The sequence below is a fragment of the Fusarium oxysporum genome, chromosome VI, assembly GCF_013085055.1.
Source record: "Fusarium oxysporum Fo47 chromosome VI, complete sequence".
Taxonomy (NCBI): Eukaryota; Fungi; Ascomycota; class Sordariomycetes; order Hypocreales; family Nectriaceae; genus Fusarium; species Fusarium oxysporum.
This window is the reverse complement of record NC_072845.1, coordinates 1,776,483-1,799,205: the sequence shown is the minus strand read 5'-3', so window position 1 is coordinate 1,799,205 and position 22,723 is coordinate 1,776,483. Positions and strand designations below refer to the sequence as shown.

Here is a 22,723-nt window from a genome sequence, read left to right as displayed (position 1 = left end):
CGTTACCCAAATCAAAATGGACCTGCGACTTGCCGTGAGAGATTTGAGGCTGATAAACAATTGTTGTACTTGAAGCGCGCTTCAATTCTGCAGACCGAGTGCGCTTCCCGACTTCTGTATGCGAGCGATTGCGCTTAAGTTTTGAGTGCGAAGGACTCTTGGCGATTCTCGTATGCGAGGGACTTTTGACTAGTTTTGTCTGGGAAGAACTCTTGTTGAGCTTTGTGTGGGAGGAATTCTTGGTAAGCTTCGTCTGGGATGCGCTCTTGGTAAGGTTGCCAGATGAAGACTCGCGAGAAGAGAGTTTTGCGTCGCTGAGAGCTCGTCGGTGAGAATTGGGACCGGAGGAGATTCGGTGTTGCTGCTGCTGCTCGATCTGATCGGGGGTATCGGTATGGCGACGGCTGAGCTTAGGCTGCTTTGGGGCAGCTTTTGATGCTGGGCCGCGGGCGTGGTGGAGGTGACCAACAGTGTGCTGTCGCTGGTGATGACGATGGTGCCTCCGATGCTGCTGCTGGTGTTGGTGTTGTTGGTTAACACCGCTGCTCTCGCTCTGCGAATCACTCTCCTGATGGTTGAGCGGAGGTCGTTTTGATTGGCCGCTCAAGGACGATGCGCTGTCCGCATCTCGGGTGTGAGGCATGGTTGGTAGGGATTGGAGGTATAATACAGCAAGATAAAGGTTGTGCGCAGTTCGTTCTGGGTGATGCGACGGCGAATTGGTCGTATCCGATCTCGAGCGGTAAAAGATTTTCAACTTTTCGCGGCTTTCTCCTTTGTTGTGTTTGCGACTGACTACGAATGTTATATTCCCTTTTTGGTTGTACTGATGACAAGGGTATTTAATATCATGGGCGCTGCAGCAGCAATTGCAAATAAAATAGGTGCCAAAGAATAAGAAAGGTTGTAGGAGATTAATTGACTCCGTGTCGTATCAAAGATTAGGTAGGTAGGCAGTCGTCGGCGGATCGCGAATGGTGGTGGTTCCGTCCCCGTTGCCGATTATGGAGCTCCCTTTAAGTCAGATTTGTAGGGCTCCCTTTCAGTGATGTCAATGTCAATGGATCGGCCGCGAGAAGAATCGGTGAGAGCCGAGAGTAGTGGAGGAGCGGAGATGGGCCGGCGATCACTGTGAGTCTGGAGTCTGGGGAGAAGAAGGTGACAAAGAAAGGGAGAGAAAATTAAAGAAGAAAAGTGCCCGGCGTTGAGCAGAAGCAACTTTTGACGTAAGGGAAGGTCTAGTAAAAAAAAAGAGTATGGACAAGGTCGGTAGGCGAGTAAGAGTAAGGTAAGGCCTTGGTCTCGTTACTAGTATAGGCGAGCAATTCCAGACCAGACAGACCAGGCATGGCCCAAGAAGCAACGAACAATCAAGAGCCAAACAAGACCAACAAATTGAGCGGCGGAGATGAAGCTAGTCTATTGCCGAGACAGAGGCTGGCAGTGCTAAGACCAGTCAACTTGACTTGAGTTGCATGAATGAATCTTTAGTATTAGGTAGGTATAGTAGGCTGTGATGGAGAGGAGGGGAACGAAAAAGAAGGCTTGCTAATTATCAAGATTGGATTTGTCCACAAAGGTTTTAGTTTTAGCTCTGACTCTGACTCTGACTCTGAAGTATAACGTAGGTGGGTATCCATACAAGTGTCCGTCTTAAGAGTGTCTGGTTTGAACACGGCCGAACAATAAAATGAGTTGGAGCTAGCGAGTGAACGAACGAAATAATTACTTTGATCGTGCAGCAGTAGCAGCAGCAGTGATTAGCGAGTGAACATGTTGAGGTGTGATAGTGCGAAATGCCAAGCAAGCAAGTAAGCCAACAGAAGATTAGAGTCATTCTATTTAGAACACGACTGAGATGAGAATGAGATCCATGAGATTGATGGTCACAGGCGGACACGGAGCCGCAATCGGAACCCATGGAATATCCTTCTTTGGCAAACCGAGACCAATTACGAAGCCTTTGGTTCGTTGTGTAACTTGTCACAAAAATGAACGAACCCAGAAACAGGACATGAACTAAAAAAGAGAAACATGGTTTGAGTTGAACACCACTAAATCATGAATGCGTCACCTGTAATACACACTGCATTAGCTACGAACCGCTAGGGGCTCGCGGAGAACTGGGTAATAAACACTGCTAGACGGAGCTTGGCCCGGCCTTTGCCTTGCTCTCTTCCGGGCCGACTTTAGGCGGCATATCCGTGAGTGATTCAGCAAGGTAATCCTTAACGATCGTGATAGTCACGATATCATACGTGGGACGAAAGAGTGATGAAATCGATCCATATGATTTGATTCTTGCTAACCAAAATCATATACTGACTACCTTACCTAACGTAATTACTGTCTCCTTTGCTGCTTGGGCCTATTCTTCCAAGACGCGCAACCTACTCGCAGAAGCAAAACCCACCACCAGATATGATAGCCCATAGACATAAGCCGGGACTTAGAAAGAGGCCATCTGCCGTTTGTAGATGTAATTATTAGGATGCTCTGAAATATGGCTCGTCAGATTGGAAACCCTTCCTTTCTTATTCACCCTCATCTTCCGGAAGCTTTTGGCGGGGATAATCTGGGGTGCTTTCCCTAGATGCTACGCACGTGACCTTTAACTCCAACTTGGAATCTTCAATCTCATCTCGTGCAGTGCGTCAAGGAACCCCACGAACCAACCCATCACCGCTTCGAATACTTAGGTACCTACCAGAAAACCCGATTTTTGGCATTATTCATCCCTTCCGACCTCAAAAAGAAGATCCCAGACCATGTCGTCTATCGCTGAAATCGAACAAGAGAAGAAGACGTACCAAGAACAAGTACGTCCCCCATCCATTCATCCATGATATGTCATTCATACTGACCGTTTTCCTCTAGTTCGATATCGTTCTTGGTCAGCTACGCGATGACCCCGATAACGCCGAGCTCAAAGCTTTAAAGGACGAGTTGAACAGCTTCATCGATCTTCTCAACGAACAAATTGCTGAGCTCAAGCCTGCCCAGGCGCCCAAGCCCGCCCCCAAAGAACCATCACCGCCACCTCAGCCCGAGAAATGGTCTCGCGAGAACCATCCAGCCTTTAAGAAAGCAGCTCCAGTGGAGGAAGAGAAGCAGGCTCCTGTGAACTACCAGGTCAACGATACAATTCTAGCCAAGTGGGTTTCTGGTGACAAGGCTTTCTACCCAGCGCGCATCACATCTATCACTGGATCCTCAACAGACCCTATCTACACCGTCAAGTTCAAGACCTACGATAACACTGAGACCTTGCGGTCTCGCGATATTCGACCTGTGTCAAACAAGCGAAAGGCGGACGGTACGCCAACAACTTCAGCACCAGCAACACCTCCAGCCCCTGGGCTGGTTTCATCAGCGGGCGCGACAGTATATCCCGAAGCGAAGAAGGCAGCCGAGCAAGATGGTGAAGTAAAGCCTCCCAAGGCCAAGAAGATCAAGGCCAAGAAGGAGCTTGAGAAAAACAAGAATAAGTGGCAAGAATTCAGCGCAAAGTCCAAGTTTGGAAAGAACCAAAAGAAGGACAGCATGTTCCGTACTCCAGACGGCGTTCATGGTAGAGGTATGCACTTATGTTGCTCATTTTATGAATCAGATACTAACTTGTTCTCAGTTGGCTTCACAGGCTCTGGCCAAGCCATGCGAAAAGACCCCACTCGAAGCCGTCATGTCTATCAAATGAACGATGAGCTAGACTAATCACCTTTCTCTCTTGACAGGACACTCGGTTCAATACTCAAGAGCACACAGGGGCGTTCGGGAAGTCTCAGAAGCTTATTGCTTTGTTTGGTAACATGCCTTGCATTTGATCACAGCAGAGGCTAACGACTTATCTTTCTGGCGTTTAATCCAGTTCTTCTTCTTCAGACTCAAGTATATAGGAGCGACGCGGTCTATGTTCATAGACTAGCCGGTGTTAATTAAATAATGTTACATGAGCAGACAACACCTCTCCCCTGTCTTTGAGTGTTTTACTAAATTGGGCTGACAGGAATCATTATTGTACAAGTTACTCTACATTGTTGATACATGGCGGCCGAGTAGAAGTTCGGTGGCTATTTACCACTCAGATCGATCTTGGGACAGATATCTTGTGCTATCTTCAAAAAGGCATTTGCCCTCTCACTCGTAGGTTCTGCCACTACTGTGGGTTTTCCTCTATCCCCATCGTCTCCAATATTGGGGTGTAATGGGATATCACCTAAAAAGTCGATCTGGTGCTCTTGACACAACTTCTCGACCCTTGCATTGGAACCAAAGATACTGGTTTCTCCATGACAATGAGGGCATGTGAACAAGGACATGTTCTGTACCAAGCCAAGGATATTGACATTGACTGTTTTGAACATGTTGATACCTTTGACAGCATCTTTAGTGGCAAGAGTATGAGGAGTTGTGACAATGACAGAGCCTGGCGGTTGTTAGTAGAAACAGACGTGACATCTCATAGAAACGCACCATCCAAAATGACCTGCTGTGTGATAGTCAACTGTGTATCTCCTGTACCCGGAGGAAGGTCTAGGACAAGAACATCAAGACCACCCCATTCTACCTCATGTAGAAGCTGCTGAATAGCCTTCATCACCATGGGACCTCGCCAGACTACTGGTGCATTCTCGCCAACCAGATAGCCCATGGACATGGTCTTGACTCCATAGTTTGTAAGAGGGATGAGCTGGTTATCTTTGTTCTGTCAGCTCATGTTCAGAGGGCGTTATGAGCCCTAGTGACTGACTATTTGATAACCTCGGTTCTCCTGAGAGGTCAAACAAGGTTGGAATAGATGGACCAAAGATATCAGTGTCCAGGATCCCAGCACGAAAGCCAAGACGAGCAAAAGCCAGAGACAGATTTGCTAGTCGCCTTTGTTAGAACATCTCAAGTCTCAGGAGACATCTATAGATACCTGCAACTGTGCTTTTGCCTACACCACCTTTCGCTGAGGATACTGCGATGACTTTCTCGACACCTGTGATTTTGCGACGGACTGGGCGTTTACCCCAAGTTGGCGGCGTTCCTGATCGAGGGAGACCCTGGAATAGTATCAGCTATGCTCTAACTTGATAGTACTGAGTACCAAAGAAGATCACTCACTAATGGATTTTCGTGTTGCAGCGGCCGGAGGCTCTGAAAGAGGCGGGCAGATGTTGGACGCATACTGAGAGTCTTTATGGCTTTAGATGGGATATAACTCAGGACCTCGGCGTACTAAGCTTGGACTCCTCAATTCGGAGTTATAGGGGTTTTTTCAATGTCTATAGTGCCTAAACAAGCAACATATTGAATTGTCTACTCATAGGATGTCAAGAATACGAGAGTCTGACCAAATAAGGTGTCATGGAACTCATAGACCGCTGGGAGCTTGAGCTAGCGGACTACCTAATACAGGGCTCTCTCCACTAACACTGAGTTGCGACAGTTCTGCCATCTGCCACCGCCTAAAAGTTCAAGGCCATTCCTCAGAAAATTTCCAACGTGGGGGCGTCTGTTTGTCAGTGGAAGACTTGACAATTCAATCATTAAAATGGCCAAAGCAAAGGGTCGCGCAAAGCAGTTCCAAGACTTGGACGAGCCTATCGCCAAGGGTAAGTCGCTACACTATCATATGACCTATAGCTTCTAATCGTTCCAAAAGACTACGATCCCGAGGCCAATGTCGAAGTTAGCGAGAATGGCAGCGGTAGCGAAGAGAGCGAGGACGAGAACGCGGGTACTGAGCACTACGTTTCCGTTGGAAAGAGTAAATTGAGGAAACAGGAGGGCCTGTCACTCGGTCACCAGTACCGAGGCTCTCGAGTCTCGCGAGATGCGCTCGAAGAAGAGAGCGAGTCGGAAGACGAGGATGAGGACGAGGAGTCGGGCGATGAGGAATTCGACGATCCTGAGACCGCAGATCTAGCACGCGACGAGGCTGAGGCCAACGACTCAGAAATCGAGAGCGACGACGCTCTTGGCGAAAGCGACGAGGAGCGCTTCAAGGAGTTTACTTTCCGAGGAAGCTCCAATCCTAAAAAGCCTGTTAGCAAGCGAGCTACCGCTGCTGACTACATGTCGTCTTCCGATGACGGCGGCGCTGGCGTTGGCGAAGATGAGGACGACGAATCCGAGTCAGTTGAGGACGACATGGACGATGGTCTTCACGCTCTGGTCGATGGTGAGGAAGGCTCCGACGATGAGTCGGATGAGAATGACGATGAGGAGGGCTCGGGAGAAGAGGATGAGGACGATGATGATAGCGAAAGCGATGACGAGGAATCAGAGGCGAAGGCTAAGAACGCAAAACCCATTATGGCAGCCCTATCAACTCGACCCGATGTTGACAAGGGTTTGGCAATCCGTCAGCAGCGCAAGGCCTATGATGGGCTCCTCAACATTCGAATTCGCCTACAGAAAGCCCTCATTGCTGCCAACACCTTAGATGCCCTCGACGCCAACCCCGAGCCCGAATCGGAGCCCTACGAGGCTGCTGAAGAGGCAGCCATCAAGCTCCTCAACACTATCAGCAGCCTTAAGGATAACTTTGGACCATCTCGAGCTGGCGAGAAGCGCAAGCGTGAATTAGATGTGTCTATGGCCACAAGCGAGATCTGGGAGCAATTACAAGCGGAGGAACAACGATCTATTAAATCTAGGGAGGATCGCCTTGAGAAGTGGTCTCGCAAGGTGCAGTCCGTTAATGTCACAGCACCCAAGGGGCTCGAGTCGCGAAACAAGACTTTTATCAATGCCCTTAAGGAGCAGCTTATTGACCCCGACAACCGTCTCGCCAAGCGCTCTCGCGTCCCTCGTTCATGTGCCCCAGCGCAAGCTGCCAAGGGTGCATCGGAGAACAGCAACATCTACGACGACGCCGACTTCTACCAGGTTCTCCTAAAGGAGCTTGTGGACCAGCGTACAGTGGAAGGCTCATCGGGAGCTGGAGCTGGAGCTGCCGTCCCCACGGTCGTTCTCACAGCAGCCAAGGACGTCAAGTCACGAAAGAATGTTGACCGCAAGGCCAGCAAGGGCCGCAAGATGCGCTTCACAGTTCACGAGAAGCTGCAGAACTTCATGGCGCCTGAGGACCGACGTGCGTGGGAGCAGGGTGCTATTGACCGCTTCTTCGGCACGCTGTTCGGCCGCAAGATGGAGCTTAACGAAGACGAGAGCGAGGATGACATGGATGTTGATGTTGAGGAGGCAGGACTCCGGCTGTTTAGAAACTAAAGGGGGACACGAAAAAAGTTGTAATTGTAGATGTCATAGACTGTTGCTTAAGCATTACCAAAATACCAGGTACAAAGAAACATGGTCAACAAAACAATGTGAACTCCTAGGTGCACCAGTGGTCCTCCTAATGTCTTGGTTGTTGAAGCTTCCTCCTCCTCTGTATAGCCATTCATTCGCATATAAGCTCGATAACTAGGCCATAAATGCCAGAAGGAAAAGGCGAGCGCAGCTTGACGAGTTGCGTCATCAAACGGCCGCCGGATAAAGATGAGAGCGATGAGGTTACTCGTGAGAAGAAGACCACCGAATGACTGAAGAATCAGAGCTGCCGATGGAGGAAGCGGTTGAAGTTGTGAGGAGGGCTTCAGGATGAAGGTCAAGGCAGCTGGGGTTTCAATGAGAGCGTGGATGAGGAAGGGGATCGTTGCTGTGAACAGCATGATGATGATCCGATGCTGGAGTTGTCAAGTTATCAGAGGTCAATGATAGAGAAGAGTGGTGGAATCTAGACAACGTTGAGATTTTCAAGATGAAAAGACATGGTTCACAGATCCTGACTTACTAAGCTACCGATTTGCTGACCATACCCACAACGAAGACAAGGATGAGTTTATACCATCGATGTGCTGAGCCCGAACTTCTCATGATACCGTAGTATGCAGTAGTTTTGTTCATTTATCTCGAGGTTTTTGCACAAATGTCAGATATGCTTCTAGCGTATCCTCCAACCATAACGGCCTGAAAAACGACTCAAGTGCCTGAACACAGAACATCAATTCTTCATTATCAAATGGTATATTACCAACTCAATTCGTATCTCCATTTTGAGCGCCATATTACGCCACCAGATATATCCAAGACTATCTGAAAGTTAGTGTACAGGAGGGGATATCATATCTAAATACTAGCAATATACAAAATACTTAGCATGGTTGGCTAATACATCTCCTTGAACTGAGGAAAGACAGTACCATCAACTCCAAACATGCCGCTGTTGGACGCTTCAGAAACTTCAGCATTTGGCCCCTGTTGTCCATCATTATCGTTGTATTGGAATCCATTCAACCCTACATAGCCCTCGAACATTCGTGACATCTCGGCTTGAATTCGTGATCCGTTCTGAGCCATCGAGTCTGGGGTTGCAGCTTGTGATTGCTGACCCGGAATAGAGGGCTTGCGGAACGGTTGTTGTTGTTCCAAATGGCCTCGAGCAAGCCCTATCATCCCTAATGCTGCTGTTGACTGGGGATCGTCCTCAGCATTAAGTCCGAATCGCGGTGCCACGTCTTTAAGTGATCGAATTGTGCGCCAAAGTCGCTGCGATGCCCAGCTCTTGGCGGATAAATCCTTTACCAGCTCGAGAGCCATATAAAACTCCTCACGGCAGGAAGCGCTGAAGCGGACCGGGGCATGAACAGATGCGAGGAAGACGACCGCAATTGCAGATGTGAGGAATTGGTGGTAGAACACCTGTACACGTCTGTATAAGTTGGTTGTGTTATTCAGGTGGCTAAGGTATCGGATAGTGTCTTTGGCGATGTCAACTACACGTTCTGACTGCGCAGGATGCGCCATGATGCTTGTGGCGCTATGCAACACAGGCGTGTAAAGCCAGATCCGCATCTGCATGTTGTTAGCCTATACCGACTGAGTCTTGAATACAACACTTACTTGATTCAGGCGTAAATATGTCCAGATCCGTAGGCGTTGCAGATTATAGGAGGGAGTCGACGTTATATGCTTCTCCTTGTCCCAGTTACGAACCTTGACCTCTTCGGGAATCTGTTCATACCACTGTAACAACTCCTGGTCGACGTTTTCCAGTTCCGTTGAGCGCAAATCGCGTGCCAGAACCGGTCCAAAATGAGCTACTTGTCGCCACACCTTTGCACCTATCCGAGAATAGGTGATCATGGCCACCAGGTAAGGATATTCCTCCTTAAAATCGTTAGCTGAGACACGGATTGTGGGTTCATCAAATACTAACTGGGAATGGCAGCTCCGAATCGATTTCCTCGTCTTGAACGACGAAAGGCAGCCCAGTTGCAAAAGCCCATCGCCTATCCAGAACATATGCCGACCAGAAGCTGACGAGAGCATTCTTACGTTCCTCTTCATCCTGGATTCGCATCAGACCTGTTCTTTGATGGATGCCAAGCTCCAGGCATAACCGTGCGACGTGACCCATAACTCTCCAAGCCAAAACTTCATCGTTGGAGAGAAATCTATACCCAGCAACTAGAGCCAAGATCGGTAAGGTCGTGACATCCGCAGCCTCAGCCATGAGCTTTCGGTTAAGAACCGTTTCCATGCTCTCAAACAAGCGAATGGCTTTATCACTATGCCCATGCTCTTCCACCACTAGAGCGCAGCACATGATGATTTTGAGCTGTAGAGTCTTATCGTCGTTGACCAATTCTCTGGGGCTTTGTTGTCGTAGGGTTTCGAGAAATGTGGCCATATTCTTGGCATGGGATATCACGGTTTGAATGTTGAGCACAGGGTACATGATACCAATCTCTTCCTCATGCAGACGACACAGGCGAATCATTTCGTCCTTGTCGAATTCGTGGAGGGGGTCTCTTGGTCGCGTGGACATGGGGCCCATGCCATCGTTGAGGTGTGGATTTTCCTCGTCTGATATGCCTTTGTAGCCCATGTTGTTGATAGTATTGTTGGCAACGTCGAGACTGAAGGCCATGCTTGTTGGGCCACGGAAAGAACCATATTTTGAACTGTCCTGGCGGTTAAGTGAAGTAGAACTATGAGAGGGCGAAGGGGCGACTGCTGGCGTGCCGTGGCCATGGGTCATTGTTCGGTCACCAAGTGAGGAATAACGGGCAGGTTCGGACTGAAGGGCCTTGACGGTTTGGTGAAGCCAACCGACTTCTTCTTGAAGGCGGCCTAGTTGTGATGTGACCTGCTTGAACTCGTCTGATTCCTTAAAGTTCCCAGAGCAGCAGTTCGGGGCATATAGACAGGCCAAGTTGAGGTTGCCACATCGTTGGCAAGGAGTTTCGCCATTACATTTTATCTTTCGTCTCTTGCATTCATTACTATATGTTGTTAGCATATGCGTTTGTTAGGAGCCAAGACAATACGGTATTATGCTACGCGGTCGCGGCGAAGATGAACGCATTCAATGGCGGAAGCATACTGACCAAGCTATCGATATGTACTATCATAGTGAAGAATGTAACGTTAGCCTGAATGATCTTCAAGTATAGTGACCCGGGGAGTGGCGTGTGAATGAGTGGGATCAAAACGGCTGAAACAGGAGTGGGTTCGGATTGCCGACCCAGCCGTCTGGGTTCGTTTATGTCGTGCAACAAGGAGGCCGAGATGTTTGACGTCCGAGGACTTGAAGGGGCTCGATAGGCGAGTATCGTGCAGTCTTGTGTCGCCGTCTCTTGAACGAACCCCTCTATGATCGTCATGAGGTGCGTCCTGTCCTTCAAAGATGCCTCGCCTCGCCTCATCTCATCCTTGCCTCATATGATCTCATATCATAATGGTCCGGGGGTTGATAGTAGATGTAACGAGATGGTCAGAACTCACTCTGTTTCTTTTACTTCTTGTTTGCTTCGCTCCGTTGCCTTGACCATCATCTGTCGACTTCCTCTTATTGGCATTAGACGCGCTCGCACCGTGAGCGGAATTGTCGCCGACAGAGGCGGAACTTGGACTTGCATGATTCTCGTAAGCAATAGGAGCACCCGTAGAGGCTCCCACGGCGCTCCCGGGGGTACGGGCTGGAGTCCCACCTCGTCCGGCGCCGGAGCCGGGGCCGAGAGACGGGCTCGAGGTTGGATTCAACACAGGAACTTGGGCAAGGAATCTGAGGTCGCTTGCTTGTGTCTCGATTTGCTCCATTGTGCCAAAATGGCCACCGACTGTGGCGGAGTCGTCGGAAAGGTGAGAGTGAGAGAGCGATTGATGAGTGGGTAATATTTGATGATGAAGGACGTGAGGGTGAGTGTAGGGTGAGTTTGGGTGCGATTGAGGATGAATGTGAGGATGATTGTGAGCGCGAACTGCTAGAGGTGACGCGAATTGTGCATGCGTAAAAGGTATTATCACTGGACTTCCAGCTGGGTCATGGTCGGGGGCCACTAGGTCGGTAGCAGTAACGGGGCGCTGAGAACTGCGCCTGCGCCAACGCCAGGTGCTACCATCGCTCCTCCCAGGTATGCTCTGGTTGCCAGGATGCGAATGAGGATGATGACCTGGCGGTATATCCACGTGACCCGCATATTCTGAAGTGATAGGAGCGGAATGCACGGTCCTGCCGCCGAGGAAATCATCGGCTTCAATCGCTTGTTGCTGCTGAATAACACCTTCATCCATATCCATCTCCCCCTCGGCATCCCTCACACCGAAGACGTGGTAATAGCCCTCCAGTCTTGCTTTTCTTCAGTAATCACCTGAAAACTGAACCGTTACGCTCTCCCGTGCGCACAACGCCAAGAAAGAGCAATGCCGGGAAAGGGAATTCCAGCCGGATCCAACCAAAAGCGTCCCTCTTAGAACTGTCGGGTCCGCATGGACTGATCCAGAGTCTCGGAGCCGAAACCTAATCAAATGCGTCCCGTCCACTTGGTAATTTCGATTGGGCAACAATTCCAATGAGGTTGGTGCTCTAAGAGTCCTGTGCTGGTCGATCGCTACAGATTCCTCAATAACAATCGAGTGTCTGTTGTGAGGATATCGATGTTGATATCGTCTCGGTATCCATACAGTTGGAAGCTGGCGGTCGCAATAACAACCCAATATGATAATGACTGTGAACAATTGTCGAAACTCCTGGTCTGCCGGAGGAAGTTGAACTCGGCTTTCGATAACAGCTTTTTGATCTCTCGGTTGGCGATTCGTCCTCCGTCGTGATATGCGATGCTTCTTTAACACGATCGTTGATGGGGACCTCGCTCAACTTAAACAACTATACCGGCTGTTGAATACTCAACGGCGAACTCTACACATCGCTCACCTCCCTTGCTCTCTGCCTTACCTGTGGAGATTGACCACCGCTCTAGCTTCCTTTGGACATTGTCCTCTTATCACGCCGCACGCCTAGCTTCATAGTCACAGTTTTGATGCCCTCTTGGCGGAGACTCCTCACCTGCACGCCGTCAAGTTACTCAAGGGGCATACAACCCACCCTACTAGTTACCTGACAAGGCCCTGACTAGACATCAACTAGGCCTATGTAGCGTGGCCCTGATCCGAACAGTCCGGTATCGCACACGTCCCACGCCTTACGCTCAGAATACTCTTCTGGGCCATGACACGCATCACAAAAGTTTCAAGGATGGAGAGACATTAGCAACTCCTCTTGGCCATCCTCGATCTTGAGTCAGAACTTGCAGGTTATGGACGAAGGTTTCTTTTTTATGGCGTCTAGGAGCTACCTATCGACAGCCACAAGTATAAAGCTTCGGTTCTCGAATTTGGGCTCAAGCCTCTTCCCCACGGCCGGGTCAGCAACCCCCGTCTTGCGCGCCGTGCACAAGAGCTTAAACCCTCGATACGTGCTTCACCTCTCATACGACCGCAAATCGAGCTTGTATCATGTAGAGATTAGGTGTACCTTCATCGACCATCTGCGGGAAACTTCATTAACTACCATGCTAGTGTGGGTGGGGCCTCCGTCAAACCTGCAAGCCACAGGGTGCTTCATACAGTATCGAGACGAGTTCCTGTTTCGGGACGCCCTCGTCTTTGAATCCCTTCCGATTGGGCTCACCATTGTTTCGTCAGCCGGTGGCTGTCAAAATGCCTTGGAACTCGTGGGATGACCCTGCCTAGTCAAGCTTTTTGTCTCCCGAGGCCCCAGCCATCCCTACAGCATACAGCATGGAAGCATGTTTCAAGAATGAGGACTCAGAAGTCTTTAGCCTTGTCGATGCCACGAGGTTGAGGATCGTTTCGCCCACTTTGTTAGTAAGTCCAAGCTGAAAGAAAATACGGGGCAGAATCCACTTGATGAGTCGTCATTGCTCAAGCGCTGTAAGTTGGCGCGGCAAGTTCCTTGTTCATCCTCGTGAGTTGACATCTTGGCGGCAGCTAATCCACTTCGAGGCTGTTTCTCGCGGATGTCACCTTAACTATGTGCTGATCTTTAACCGACCACATGGCATAGCGTTCAGTGTCAAAGCTGGCGGCGCTTTTGTCAGTCTCGGATTTCGGGAAAGGATTAACCTAAGCGACAAGGCTCTTATATGATCAGATCAAAATGCTGGAGAAACACCCCCTGTCTAGTACCGGTACATGAACATATCTTGTTACCAGGAGCTCCACTAGCCTCGGTACGCAGAGCGTGAACTTTGAGGAATATGAGGCCCCTTCGCTGAACCATATCTCAGCCTCGAGGACGATGAGCTTGGGCGCTCTTCGCTACGTCAGAGTGGCTCGATAACTGAACTTGAGCGCTCATGTGTCGAAAAAATCTTAGCAGTCCAACTTCAATCCGGCATCTCGACTCGAGTGACCAGGGTCAGGTCTTTGGCTGGTGATTATCTTTGATTTGAAAGCCATTCTAGGGACCTTCTCATTAGTCTTTGATGCGTCTGTCTGATCTGTCATTTACGCCTTTTAACATCCTATAGGATAGGACCCCTCTTTCTTTTCCCCTTACATGCAACTAACGCTTCTTGACCCCAGTCTATACTACCGCGGTTGGCGTCAAAGTCAGGGCGGGACAAGCATTAAGAGTCATCAAGCGAATTTGTTGATGAAAGCCCAATTTCTTCTGCAGTTAGGCGTATCAGGGCTATCGTCATCGTATTTGAGGCCAATGAGCAGACAACATTGCTCCGCCGGGTAATAACCCATCAGTCGAGACTGTCCAGTCACTGAACAAACAAGCACACAATAGGTAACGAGGATATCTGGGTATGTTGACGAGTTCGCCGATCCTCATTCCTGATTTGATCAACACACCACCTGTTGGTTGTTTTAACAGGGCGCGCTTCACATTCATCCATCATGCAGGAACAAGAACGGACCGCTCTCTCAAACCGGCAATGTATTCGGCAAAGGCTGAGGCTTGGCAACGGCTTTCTTTCTATTCGGATGATGCAAAGTTAACTTCCCACCTTGGTGTAATGCCTCTGCTAGCTACACTTGCTTGCAGACGATCTTGCAGGTAACGCAATAGGAGAAAATTTCCGTTGTACTCCTCAGACCGCCACAATCCTCATAGCCTGCTCGGAACGAGGTCGTGACAACTGGTAGCATAGTAATTATGGTTCGAGCTATCCGCACTTAATAATTCTATGTGTAACCGAAAGCGAATTGGGGGTCACAGTATTAGAACACGCTTTGTGGTAGACGTACAAGTGTACATAGTCACGTAACCTCCACTCTTTTGTTGCTTGCTTCTAACTACTGTCAACCGACGCCCTCGAACTGGATGATAATTAACCTTGTTCCACAACTCCATGCTAATCTAGATCTAGATGCTCCAACGAGTCGGCCACAAACAATGCATACTGATCCGGCGACTCGGCCGGATCTCCGCTCAACTCACGGCCCCACTCACCATCTCCGTCCCCGATTTCACTTGGCTCAGACTCCGTTTCAGCCGGTGTCTCTGGTGGAGTTTGTAGGCCAGGCAGGCCTGCGCCATGAGACATATTCCGCTTCAACATGCACATCTCAACTGTGATACCAGGACCGAAAGCACAACCAACGACATAGTCACGAACTCGTCCGTCAGGCGCCATGGCATCCATATCTTTCGAACGTAGGCGATCCATGACACTGAAGATGGTAGCTGAACTTGAGTTGCCATGATTGATGTATGTGTCGTAACTTGCCCGTTGGTGTTCTGGTGTAATTTCCATGGCTCTCTCAGCGCCGGAAAGGATGGTAGCGCCGCCAGGGTGCATCGCCCAGTCGAAGTCGGCTGCTTTCTGGTAGTCTGGAGGGAGTTGAGGCAGAGATACCTTGAGGTCGTTGAAAGCTGGGCCAATTGAGGCAGCAGTGAGCTTGGGAACACGAGGTGTGAGAACAACTTTCCAGCCTATCATTCTGTCAGTTTCGGTCTTGAAAAAACACTATGGAGGTATTGAAGCCTTACCGACTGGGTCAACATCAAACCCCAAGTCATCCTCAGTATCTGGTATGGTCCTGTGGTCCCAGCCGAGGAGGTCATATACCGGTTCAGAAGGTTCACCGATACCGTTGCTCAACACAGCGGCACTACCACAGTCTGAAAAAAGGCATGCACCTATTCTTGTCTGCTGCAGCTCGTTGATGCTATCTAGCTCACTACGTACCATAGTGGTACTAACCTCAAGTGCTACACACAGAACGCGCGCGGGCAAACCGCGTGCTTTATGACCAAGAGCTAGGTTCGCACCTGTTCGGAGAGTTGCTAGTCCACCGCTGCAACCAACACCATGAAGCAAGACCTTCTCTACACCATGCGTTATGCCCAGACCTTTTGCGACAAAGTGGTCGAAACCCGGGTTTGCGCTGTCTGTACATGTTGTGGCGACTATGTGGGTAATGAATCTTGTGTCAATCTTGGCCTCGTCAATGGCCTTTCGAGCGGCTCGAATCGCGAGAGGAACACCATCGGAGAGAAACAGAGTGTGGAGCTCTGCTATTGAGGGCGCATCTTTCTTGTTAACAGCTGGGTGGTCGGGTGTTCCAATGGACGACCGTGTGTCAATTCCGGTATATCTGTTGATTCCGAGGACTTTTTGCATACTATCATGACCTATTAGCCACTGAGGGAGGCATGTTGGTGGTGGTGGGACTCACGAAGGTGTATCGGGATAGAATCTGTCACTAAGGGTGTTGAGGCAAGTATAGTCTAGGGAATGTGGTGGGTACTCGGCGCTGATGCCGATGATGGAGAGACCCAGCTCTCCAAATGTGCTTGGAGCTGACATGACTGCTCTGATGAAGCTATTTGTCGTGAAAGGTGGCTGGCGCTTATATCCCCAACACTTTGTCAGGCGGGGGGGAATGGGATAAATGAGCTGCAGAAAAGCGATTGAGCGATACAGCGGTTAGTTTAGTATGCTTGAATGGAAGATTAATATCAGGCACATCCAATTGATGTCGCTACAGAGGAATAGAATGTCGTTGACGTGTTCAATCGCCAATATCTGTTATCTCGTTCGGCCGCGTGAGCTTAATCGATGACGCTATCTTGATGCCAGGGCTAGGGGAGCTGCAGGTTTAGATGCAGGGGTTGGATAAATAATGGGGGGGAATGCGAAAAATGGTAATGATGATGGTGAGAGGAGAGAATAATAGAGGACAGAACAAGTTGTTGTGGGAAGAGGAATTTGTTTATGCAGCTGTGGCACCAAAATGCAGTAGTAGCCAAGGTAGTAGATGTCACAGTAATGTCTCAAATATGGTTTGGAGGGGTTACCCAAGCGAGGGGGACGTTGAGGATATGCCGAGATGAATAAAAAGTCATTGAATGATATGAGCTGCTTCTTCTGTTCAAGTGATAATTTAACAAGGTTCTCACTTGTCTTTTCTGGGATACGTCGATATTTATAAGCGTTGACTGTTTCTCAAGATGGAGGAAAAGTGGTAACTAGTAGTGATTGCCTGTGATAACTTCTATGATCTCGTTCATGAAACGAACGCTGAAACCTCGTTGGTTCATGCTTCTCTAGGTAAACGTCATGCCTCGGTTGAGGTGTACGTAAATTGGACCGACGGATAGAATCACGTTCCGACTGAAAGTCTTAGGATATCTTGAATATATTGGTTAGGTTACTAGAGTGGTTGTCCATCGCATTTCTCGTGACGAATACGAGGGAGCGAAAACACAGCCCTCTTTGCTTACACTATATGCGAATACGTCCAAAAGTCAATATTTACAACACCAACGGAAAACTTTGATAGAACAATCACTAAGGTATGATGTGCTCATGTGAATATTTATGCTCAATATAATAGTTTGTGGTTGATGTGTGGATTCAAGGTTGCATCATGATAGCGCGTGTGGACTGAGACAACTTCAACCTTGCAACCCATAGTCACAGTCAAGACGACAATGGATTATCTCAGCTTCGTCTTGGAACAGCCTATTGTTCTATCAACAACACTCCTTTTATTTCTATATTTATTAGGAAAGAAATCACCAAAGCCCACGCGCAATGGCAAACCTCTTAGGTTGGTACACTCAATTCACATACCCTATGCTCACTCATCATGCCACTTTATTACATATAGGTACCTTACTAACAGTCAGCCAGAAAACCTCCAAACTCACTACCACTGGTAGGGAATGGTATCATGTTCCTTCAGCCTCGCCAACGTCTCTTTTCCTGGTTCCATCGCTGCGAGCGTCTGTATGGCTATGAAACTCTCCATATCACTGTTCCTACTCTCCCACCTGGTGTCATTATCAACAATCCCCAGAACCTAGAGTTCATCTTCCGCCATGAGGGAATCTTTGAAAAGGGAGAATTCTTCAAAAAGCGATCTTGGGACTTATTCGGTCATGGCATCATCAATGTGGACGGCGAGTTCTGGCGCCTGCAGCGCAAGGCTGGTCTACGATTTCTCTCCACAGCTGCTTTGAAGACTCTGACGAGTGACCGATTACCAGAGTACCTAGAACATGCCATTCACGTTCTCAAGGGCAAGGAAGCCGAGAGAAACGTAGTGGACTTACAGGCCGTGATCCACGAAGTGACGACGCAGCTCATGGGACGAATGGCATACAACATGGAGATGCACGCCGACGATGATTTTACTGTTGCTTTTGAGCATGCTTCAGGAGCTACAGCCGAAAGGTTCCAGAACCCACTATGGTTTGTGACAGAAATGTTCTTTGGAACTCGAATGCGACGTTCTATTAGAACTGTCAAGGCGTATGGGCAGCGGATCGTCAAGAGCGCAGTGGCTGATCGCGAGGAAACGGAGGGAAAGACTCAGTCCGATGCGCCAGGAAGTCTCATTCAGTCTTTATTGGATGCAATTGGCGACGGCGACCTTGTAGCAGATGCTGCACTGAATTATCTTTCGGCAGGGAGAGATACCGTTGCTCAGGCACTTACGTGGACGCTATATTTGCTCATGAAGCACCCAGAAGTGACCAACAAGCTATGCCAGTCGATCCAAGACCTACGAGATGAAGTCAGAGACCAAGATCACTCTGAGAACGACCCTAAACTTCTTACCCCGGTACGACTCCCCTACGTCCTAGCAATCTTCTACGAAACCCTCCGCCTTCGACCTCCCATTCCCTTCGAAATCAAACAAGCTCAGCAAGAAACGATCCTTCCCGATGGAACATTCCTCCCAAAAGGTGCTGTCGTGTTATGGTGTGCTTGGGCAATGGGCCGCTCTCACACAACTTGGGGTCCTGATGCAGATGAGTTCCGCCCAGAGCGATGGCTAACTACGTCTCCATCTGGTGATGTGACAGTTATGCAGCGTTCAGCAGCCGAGTTTCCTGTCTTCAATGGTGGACCTCGAGTATGCCTGGGGAAGAAGATGGCACAGTTGGTTGCTGTGCAGACATTGGCGAGGCTGGTACCTCTGTTTGACTTCAAACCTGCTTTCGAAGGCGAGAGAGTGAGCAAAAGTAGTTTGACTCTTCCGATGGAGGGTGGCTTACCAGTGTATGTGCATGCTAGAAAGACCTCCGAAACATCATAGAGAATATTCTTTAGGAAATAAACTTTTATTACTCCTGGTATCGCTATATATAGAGTACGCCTAGTCAAATGTAATCTTGGATCCCGCAAATGCCGCTGTCTTCTCTGCATCCTTTGCTTGCTTCCTCGCTGCCCAGCTAGGATGCAATGGTCCTTCATCATCCTTCTTTGGAGGCGGCCTCTTCACCTCAGGCTTGCTCTCCGCTCCGGCACTACCGCCTTGCCTGGCCGCAAAAGGATTGCGAATGCCCTTCTTCCAGGGCGTTCGCGGGCCATCTCCTGGCTCTACAGCACCACGCTTACCATCCCATCCAGAATCACGGCCGCGTTGTGTTTCCCAAGCAGGCTTTTGTAAGTGCTTGGCCTTGTTACCAAATTTCTTCTCCCAAATTGCCTGGCGGGCTCGTTGGCCGCGACGTTTCTTTGCTGGGGCAACATCAACGTCGGAGGCGGACTCAGAACCTGAGATGTAACCACCCATGAGTGTGGGTAGGAAGGTCGAGTCACGAGGACGAGCGGGTGCTGATGCCTTGTCCTTGCTCTTCTTCTTCTTGGCTGGAGGTGGCGAGGGCGAAGCTGAGACAGAGAGTTCTTCTTCTTCTTCTTCATCGTCTTCTTCTTCCTCTGATTCGGAACCAAGCGCTGGTGCGGTATCTGAGCCAGAAACGGATATGTCGTCGAGATTGACCTTCTCTTTGCCCTTGAAGCGTTCGAATCTCTCATCGTCGAAATCGTCTTCGTCTTCAGAATCGGAAGAGTCGCCTAGCAAGTGATCATACTTGGATAAAGATTTCTCTTCCTTCGCTTCATCTTCACTGTCAAGCTCTTCAGGTTCCTGAACAGGATCGTCATGATCTGAGAACCCCTCGAATTCCGACTCTTCCTCTTCAACCTCATCCTCCTTCTCAATTGACGCTCGCACGTCTTCCTTATTAGCTCTAGCCTCAGCCTTAGGCTCCCCTTCTATCCTATCGGACGGTTGTTCCCCTTTCTCTTCCTTCTTGGACTTTCGTACGCGTTTCGCCTTTCCGGGTAGAGGGACGTCGAGGGCCTGGCAGAAGGTGGTGATGGCGCGGGTGATGGCTTGTTTGACGAGTTCACGATTATATAGTGCACTGGTAACATTGTGTAGCGCAGCCTGTTCTTCGGGAGTAAGCTCGGGTTTGGGAACGCCGGTGCGAATCTCTTCGGGGAGGTCGGTGGATGCAGCAAGGTCTTTGACTTTGAGGATCGACGAGTAGAGGTGAGCGCGCGCTGTTTGATGAAGGTCAAGAGACTAGATAATTCTCGTTAGGAGACTATCAATTGAGACAACGCGCCTTGTAAAGACTCACCTTCAAGACCGTCACCTCTCGTTCCAGTCTTTCCTTCTTATCAGGCTCAACTCCATCTTCATGAAGTCTCTTACTATATCGCTGGCGCTCTAGGCCCTTTGCAGCCTTGAGTGCCTTTGAGACATCATTACAGTGCTTTTCAAGCTTATCCCCAAGATTGGGCTCCCCGCGCTTTCGTTTTGGCATTGTCTGGCCTTTTTATGTTGTTGGAAAACCGCTTCCGCAGTGTCGCAAAAAAGTTCTATATCGGAGCCGCAACGAAACCTCCATTAGTGCGAGAGATAACCCGATTACTGTGCACAGATGCCCAAGATTGTGGCGAACACACAGTGCGAACTGGTGCGCCTGGCGATGGTGGGGATTTTGACATTGGATCGATTCGTATGCGGGGGATGCGGCACCGATCATTAATTATCCATGTCTATTATAACTTCGATGGAGCTAGTATCGGATTGTGCATATAAAAGAAGCTTGATAGAAGTCTATAAATATTCTGGATGATGGGTTGGTCTAAGCAAAACTAAGTACCTACACTGCAACGTGTAAGTGATCTGAAAGGAAGATTAGATTCTGCGGCGAAGTCAGCATACCTAACCTTTCACAAATATGTCCTATTTGAGTCTCAGACAGCTTTGAACAACAGAGCAAACCATAGTCAAGTTTTCGGACCTTTTCATGTCTGAAAAGAGAATAATATCTTGCATATCGAGTCCATATTTGATCACTTTACTCGGGATCCATCTTCCACTCCCTCGGACATGGGCCGAGTGTAATTCAGCAGGAGCAATAATGATCCTCTTCTTGATATCATAATATTCTCATCCTAACACGTCATCCAGTTTTTATGTCAATGGCATACCCGCGGTATTGTTCGGTTATGGTGTTTCAAGAACTTGTTGATTCTACGTGGCTGGCTAACTGCCAAGCGGTGTATGTAATGTCCATCTGAAAAGCGCGATACAAGTCGAGACAAGCCTTTGTCACCATAACCTCGGATATATCACACAAAATGCTTCGCCTCAACTCCTAGACCACCGCCTACAACTATCTATTGGACCCTGAATGGAGGCATTTAAACTGGGTGTGAATTAAGTAATGCCGTTTCGCTCGAAACCCTGTTCTCAGGGAGATCTTGCGTAATGACGAGGCAATTCGGAGCATGCACGTTGTTACATCTCGCAATCCGAAGGGCTCTATACTCAGTCCGTTCGGCTCGGTTAGTTGCCGGCCAGTTATCGTAGACAGGTTTGCAAACTCAAGCATCACCGTCAATCAAATCAATGAGATGCCGTTGGAGAGATGCCTTGTGGATCTAGACTGAGACTGTGTACATGGATCGCTGACAGGGGAGAGAAATGCACTTCCGCAACTTGAAGTCCGGTGATTGAGGAACAATTCAGTATAGCTTGGCAAGCTCAGCCGTGGGGTTCTAAGACATGGATTAGGCGTAAGAAATAAGTCGGGATGTGGACAGGCAGAGACTAATAATGTGATTCTACAGGTCACTGAGAGCAGGCTGTGTTTCTCGCACATCTAAAGCCGGGTGAGGTAGCCAACCACTCATCATGATGTTATCTGAGGATACGACCTTGCGAGTTTTGCATTTCCGCCCAAACAGTCTCAAACATTTACGGCGTCTCTTTTCGTCGAGGTGTGATTCTCGGCGAGGAATAATATCTGGCAACAAATAGTAAAAGTCGGGTGATCTTGGCGGAGACATCTGGGGGACCATCTTCGAGATGGAGTGTTGGAGTAACCCTGTTGGAGATGGAAGTCAACTCTATCGAGGCGTCGATACCCGTTCCTTGCCGTGCTATGGGGTGATTGATATGATGAGGTCTTCAAGACAAGACAAAGATGGGGGTTAATGGCTCAACATCATGTTTGTCTACTTTCTACATGTCTAATGACGTGCTTCTTGAGAGGATTATGGTGAGGCTGCTGTGGCTCAAGATGGCATCTTGCATGTAGGATGGGCAGACCAGAACCCCCAAATGCTCCAAATAGTCTCCCATGATATCACAGCCTAACCATCTGTGCCAGTTCCCCCAAGCTATCTACGGAGTAGATTATAGGCAGATAGGACCGAATAAACCGGAGATGCCATAGAGCATAAGGGGCCCCGCGCACTCCCTGCTCTTCGTCATATGCAAGAATCTCGAGATTTTGGGGTTCAAGTTGCTAGGGCTAAATCTTTGGGGGTTGGGGTTCCATGATGAAAATTTTCCATGTCTCAACTCCAATTTTGGAGACACGATCCAGACTATCGAGTCTTGTTGAAACCCCAACCTAATTCACATGTTTATTTTGCAATTGAATCTCTGCTATGATAAGATATGGCCCCGTAGAGGTGAAGGATGTGTTAGCGGTCTGCTTATCGGTAATGACGACTCCGAAAATTGGTGCCTCCTCGGAATATACTTCCTCGGGACCTGCGCCGGACTCGTAAGAATCCAATGAGTGAGTGTTGCCCTTGATCGACCACGCCTAGAATTTCCAGAGACTCCACTAACTAGATGAATAGGT

At 49.0% G+C, this 22,723-nt stretch overlaps 7 protein-coding genes across 7 annotated transcripts; 3 read left to right on the top strand and 4 right to left on the bottom strand.

Moving 5' to 3' along the window:
- Positions 1 to 2,768: 2,768 nt before the first annotated feature.
- On the top strand, positions 2,769 to 3,714 carry FOBCDRAFT_202978 (uncharacterized protein; the record flags this gene model as incomplete). The annotated part of the gene is made up of 3 exons (XM_031186735.2): positions 2,769 to 2,819; positions 2,878 to 3,577; positions 3,629 to 3,714. The coding sequence occupies 3 exons, from the start codon at positions 2,769 to 2,771 to the stop codon at positions 3,712 to 3,714; spliced, it is 837 nt and encodes a 278-aa protein (XP_031037870.2).
- Positions 3,715 to 4,048: 334 nt separating this feature from the next.
- On the bottom strand, positions 4,049 to 5,172 carry FOBCDRAFT_294631 (P-loop containing nucleoside triphosphate hydrolase protein; the record flags this gene model as incomplete). Its single annotated transcript, XM_031186736.3, has 5 exons — positions 4,049 to 4,426; positions 4,474 to 4,698; positions 4,751 to 4,870; positions 4,922 to 5,048; positions 5,110 to 5,172. 5 exons carry the CDS (start codon positions 5,170 to 5,172, stop codon positions 4,071 to 4,073), a joined length of 891 nt encoding a protein of 296 aa, XP_031037871.2. The 3' UTR covers positions 4,049 to 4,070.
- A 330-nt stretch (positions 5,173 to 5,502) lies between these two features.
- Positions 5,503 to 7,306, top strand: FOBCDRAFT_225725 (apoptosis-antagonizing transcription factor). The gene is made up of 2 exons (XM_031186737.3): positions 5,503 to 5,600; positions 5,651 to 7,306. Exons 1-2 carry the CDS (start codon positions 5,540 to 5,542, stop codon positions 7,219 to 7,221), a joined length of 1,632 nt encoding a protein of 543 aa, XP_031037872.2. The 5' UTR covers positions 5,503 to 5,539; the 3' UTR covers positions 7,222 to 7,306.
- FOBCDRAFT_185005 (uncharacterized protein) lies at positions 7,269 to 11,577 on the bottom strand (the record flags this gene model as incomplete). Its single annotated transcript, XM_031186740.3, has 8 exons — positions 7,269 to 7,679; positions 7,841 to 7,903; positions 8,027 to 8,088; positions 8,196 to 8,847; positions 8,896 to 9,162; positions 9,212 to 10,280; positions 10,386 to 10,402; positions 10,783 to 11,577. The coding sequence occupies 8 exons, from the start codon at positions 11,575 to 11,577 to the stop codon at positions 7,269 to 7,271; spliced, it is 3,336 nt and encodes a 1,111-aa protein (XP_031037875.3).
- A 3,089-nt stretch (positions 11,578 to 14,666) lies between these two features.
- FOBCDRAFT_294628 (thiolase-like protein) lies at positions 14,667 to 16,124 on the bottom strand (the record flags this gene model as incomplete). Its single annotated transcript, XM_059611850.1, has 4 exons — positions 14,667 to 15,247; positions 15,305 to 15,495; positions 15,535 to 15,912; positions 15,994 to 16,124. 4 exons carry the CDS (start codon positions 16,122 to 16,124, stop codon positions 14,667 to 14,669), a joined length of 1,281 nt encoding a protein of 426 aa, XP_059465132.1.
- A 940-nt stretch (positions 16,125 to 17,064) lies between these two features.
- FOBCDRAFT_261872 (cytochrome P450) lies at positions 17,065 to 18,869 on the top strand. Its single transcript, XM_059611286.1, has 2 exons — positions 17,065 to 17,370; positions 17,454 to 18,869. The coding sequence occupies exons 1-2, from the start codon at positions 17,252 to 17,254 to the stop codon at positions 18,862 to 18,864; spliced, it is 1,530 nt and encodes a 509-aa protein (XP_059465131.1). The 5' UTR covers positions 17,065 to 17,251; the 3' UTR covers positions 18,865 to 18,869.
- A 9-nt stretch (positions 18,870 to 18,878) lies between these two features.
- On the bottom strand, positions 18,879 to 20,406 carry FOBCDRAFT_40952 (Bud-site selection protein). The gene is made up of 2 exons (XM_031186747.3): positions 20,198 to 20,406; positions 18,879 to 20,139 (listed from the first exon to the last, which is right to left on the bottom strand). Exons 1-2 carry the CDS (start codon positions 20,381 to 20,383, stop codon positions 18,925 to 18,927), a joined length of 1,401 nt encoding a protein of 466 aa, XP_031037882.2. The 5' UTR covers positions 20,384 to 20,406; the 3' UTR covers positions 18,879 to 18,924.
- Between the last annotated feature and the right edge of the window lie 2,317 nt (positions 20,407 to 22,723).